The sequence below is a fragment of the Otolemur garnettii genome, unplaced genomic scaffold, assembly GCF_000181295.1.
Source record: "Otolemur garnettii isolate 467f Iridium unplaced genomic scaffold, OtoGar3 scaffold00114, whole genome shotgun sequence".
NCBI classification, from domain to species: domain Eukaryota; kingdom Metazoa; phylum Chordata; class Mammalia; order Primates; family Galagidae; genus Otolemur; species Otolemur garnettii.
Window position 1 is genome coordinate 6,736,608 of NW_003852509.1, and position 3,520 is coordinate 6,740,127.

The 3,520-nt window shown below is 42.6% G+C and overlaps 1 protein-coding gene across 1 annotated transcript in view; it reads right to left on the bottom strand.

The window, feature by feature from the left end:
• TTC5 (tetratricopeptide repeat domain 5) overlaps positions 1 to 2,274 on the bottom strand; it is a 14,780-nt gene extending 12,506 nt beyond the window's left edge. Inside the window, exons 1-3 of the mRNA XM_023517575.1 lie at positions 2,068 to 2,274; positions 1,538 to 1,688; positions 938 to 1,029 (exon numbers count right to left, since the gene is read on the bottom strand). Coding sequence (XP_023373343.1) covers positions 938 to 1,029; positions 1,538 to 1,688; positions 2,068 to 2,250 — 426 coding nt within the window. The 5' untranslated portion in view covers positions 2,251 to 2,274. The remainder of the gene's footprint in view (positions 1 to 937; positions 1,030 to 1,537; positions 1,689 to 2,067) is intronic.
• Positions 2,275 to 3,520: the final 1,246 nt, after the last annotated feature.

A 3,520-nucleotide genomic window follows, 5' to 3' on the forward strand; every position in this document is an offset into this window, starting at 1 on the left:
AAAAAAAAAAAAAAAAAAAAAAAAGAGGAGCCAGAAACCAAAAAAAGAAAGGTAAACATGAAGGCTAAATAAAAGGTGCTCAGAAAGCTAATGTGAACCCTTAATAATGAGTAATCAGGCACTCAAAGCCAGAAAGAAAGCCCTATGCCAGTGTTCATCGATACAAAAATGGCTTTTCAAATGGCGAAGTTCCATGAATGCCAGTGAATTAATTCCTAGGAAATGATACAGAATAGGCTGCATATTGTTTTTTCTTTTAGCCCATCAGAAATTCAGAGCCACATCATCCAATGGTTAATTTGTTGATAGCACTTAATTTATATTTAAGAGTTTTCATTTTTCTTTAGAATAAATGTAAAAAAATATTATTTTTTTTTTTTTAGAGACAGAGTCTCACTTTGTCGCCCTTGGTAGAGTGCTGTGGCATCACAGCTCACAGCAACCTTCCGCTCTTGGGCTTACGCAATTCTCTTGTCTCAGCCTCCCCAGTAGCTAGGACTACAGGCACCCGCCACAGTGCCCCACTATTTTTTCATGGCAATTTGGCCCAAGCCAGGTTTAAACCCGCCACCCTCAGTATATGGGGCTGGCGCCCTACTCACTGAGCCACAGGTGCCACACTATTAAGCATTGTTTAATAGAATTTATAAGCTTTTTTTCCATTAAAAAAGATGAACATGTTGGTTATTCATGGCTGTGGGAAATCTAGACAGGTCAAGAAGCTCTCCAGCAGCCAGGCAGCACACTACACATGGCTGCTAACACTCAGCTTATAAGAAGAAATGTCACCTCTGCAGATACATCTTTGCAGAATCACACACAGGATGCCCGCAAACATGCCCATGTTGCTTGCTAAAAGCTACAAGGAAGGCTGAATGATGTTCTTGCTCCTGTTGCTGTCTCTATTCATGTGGCTTAGGTGACTATAAGTACTTACTGCTTGGGCATAGGCACTGAGGGCTTGCTGGGAGATCTTAGGGTTCTGGCCAGTGTTGAAGTAAAGAGAAAGGTATGCATTCCCCAGAATATCTGAAAAACAAACAGCAGTGGATCTTCTCAGGACCTAAGTTCAAAATGTAGCTTATTCTGGGCACCTTCAAAAGTCTACCCAAAAGGCCCACCCACATATGTCCCAAACCAGGAAAGACAATATATTTAGTATACCCAAAATTCCGCTACCATAGAGAGACAAATATGAACCCCAAAGAGAAATCGGAATAAACTGTATAAAAACAGCCTTGCTCATTAATGTACACAGCTATGATTTAATAAAAAAAATCTTAAAAAAAAAAGAACAGCCTTGCATATCTTGCTTATGTAAAAACATCAGTCTCCTGTTTTGGATCAAATGATCCAAGAGTTCCTAGGATAGCATTTCACTAAAATACCTTTTACCAAAATGCATTTTTGGCATCTTCAAAACAAAGGTGCCCCAGCTTAACCCTTAGAGTTAGACTCAAAAGATGGGTTCCAGAGGTAGCTATGTTTGCAAGCCACTACTCTTGAAACTTGCTGGAGATCTTTTGAGAGAACTCACACCAGGAGCGGCCATCATGGACATCCATCTGCACAGCCAACTTAGCCTGGCGGACACTGTCCATGACGTGGCGAGAACGTTCATCTCCAGTGTCAGTCCGCAGCTGGCGAAGCACCATTGACAGGTTTTGCAAGGACACTTTGTTCTTGCACTGCAAATGGAGAAGACATACACCAAACTTCTGGATTCTACTTCCCCATTCCATTTCTATAGTGACCTCAATTTTTCTCCTAAATCTAATTTTTCATCTTAATTCTTGCTGCTATCTATATCTTGGACCCCCATCTATAAGTTTGGCTGCAACTTTCCTTCATTATTTATCTACACCTGAACTTAATCCCATCAGCTTCCTCTTTTTCCAGCCCCCAGCCCCATTTTCCTCACCTCAGTCTATTCCCCCACCCTTCTTTCTGATCTGTTCTAGTTCAAATTCATTTCTACTCAGGTATGCAGGTCATGAGGAAATTCATAGAATCCAGGGAACACCATCCTTTCCATTTGTGTTCTCTGAGAGGACAGTGGTGACTCACATGTGTGAGGGCTCCAGAGAAGCAGGTGTGGGCAGCTGCAATATCTCCTTTCTTCCAGTACACCTCCCCCAGCTGGTTCCAGGCTTCTACCAGCTCAGGTTCCAGCTTCACAGCCTTTGACAAAAGCTCCTCGGCCTTAGGGCTATAGTCAGGAGTCACATTCAGTGCCTTCCCAGTTAGCATTAGAATCTGTGCCTTGCCCTGGACAGACCCTAGCAGGAAGGGAAAAAGACAAAGGAAAGTGGAAAAACCCAGGCAGTCTTACAGATAAAGACCAAGATGTATTCTCTCAAAGAACGACTGCATGCCAGTTCTAGGAACAAAAAGAATTGAAGATAATCTTTATCAACAAAACAGTTATTAAAAGCTTACCATAAGCAGAGTATTATGTTAGATAAGTGGGTAACACAGAAAGCACTATTTCCACCCAAGAGGAGCTTACAATCTAATGGAGAAGACAAAGCATAGACATGGGAAATTAAAACAATGAAAAGAAGCATATGGCTTCTTGAAATAAGCTTGAGAAAATCAAGAGAAGAAAAGACAAGACCCTCCAGGCAGAAAAATGATAGAAACAAAAGACACAGGGGCAGAAATGCATGTGGCACGTTCATGGAAGAATAGATGGCTCAACCTGGACGAAACAGAAAGTTCCTCTATAAGCAAGTGCTCAAGAAGAGATTAGGGCTCGGCGCCTATAGCTCAACCGGCTAAGGCGCCAGCCATGTACACCTAAGGTGGCGAGTTCGAATCCCCAGCCCAGACCCGCCAAACAACAATGACGGCTGCAACCAAAAAATAGCTGGGCGTTGTGGCGGGCGCCTGTGGTCCCAGCTACTTGGGAGGCGGAAGCAGAAGACTCGCTTGAGCCCAGGAGTTGGAGGTTGCTGTGAGCTGTAATGCCACGGCACTCTACCCAGGGGGACAGCTTGAGGCTCTGTCTCAAAAAAAAAGAAGAGATTAGAAAACAGGGAAAAGACATATTTGAATAACAGATTAAAAAGGGGGAGTTAGACTTCAGCCAGTCAATAGCAGGGCTCTTCAAAGATACTTGAGCAAAGGGGCAGACAAGAAGGTAAGATGAAATGCATGAAGTAATGATTCAGAAAGATAACCATGACCATGGTCAGTATATAAGTTCATTTAAAAGTAAAAGAAATTAGAAGTAGAAAGGTCAGTTATGAAGATTACTGCAGTAGTTCGAAAATAAGTATGTTCTTTCACTGTATGCTACTTGCTATCATCCAATTTTAGGAAAAGTAGGCTAGGGAATGAAAGGTTGCCTTCCTGCACAGGGGGCCCTTAGAGGAGGGGAAATATTCGGTTATATAATCCTTTTTTTTTTTTTAGAGACAGAGTCTCACTTTATTGCCCTGAGTAGAGTACTGTGGCTTCACAGCTTATAGCAACCTCCAACTCCTGGGCTTAGGCGTTTCTCTTGCCTCAGCCTCCC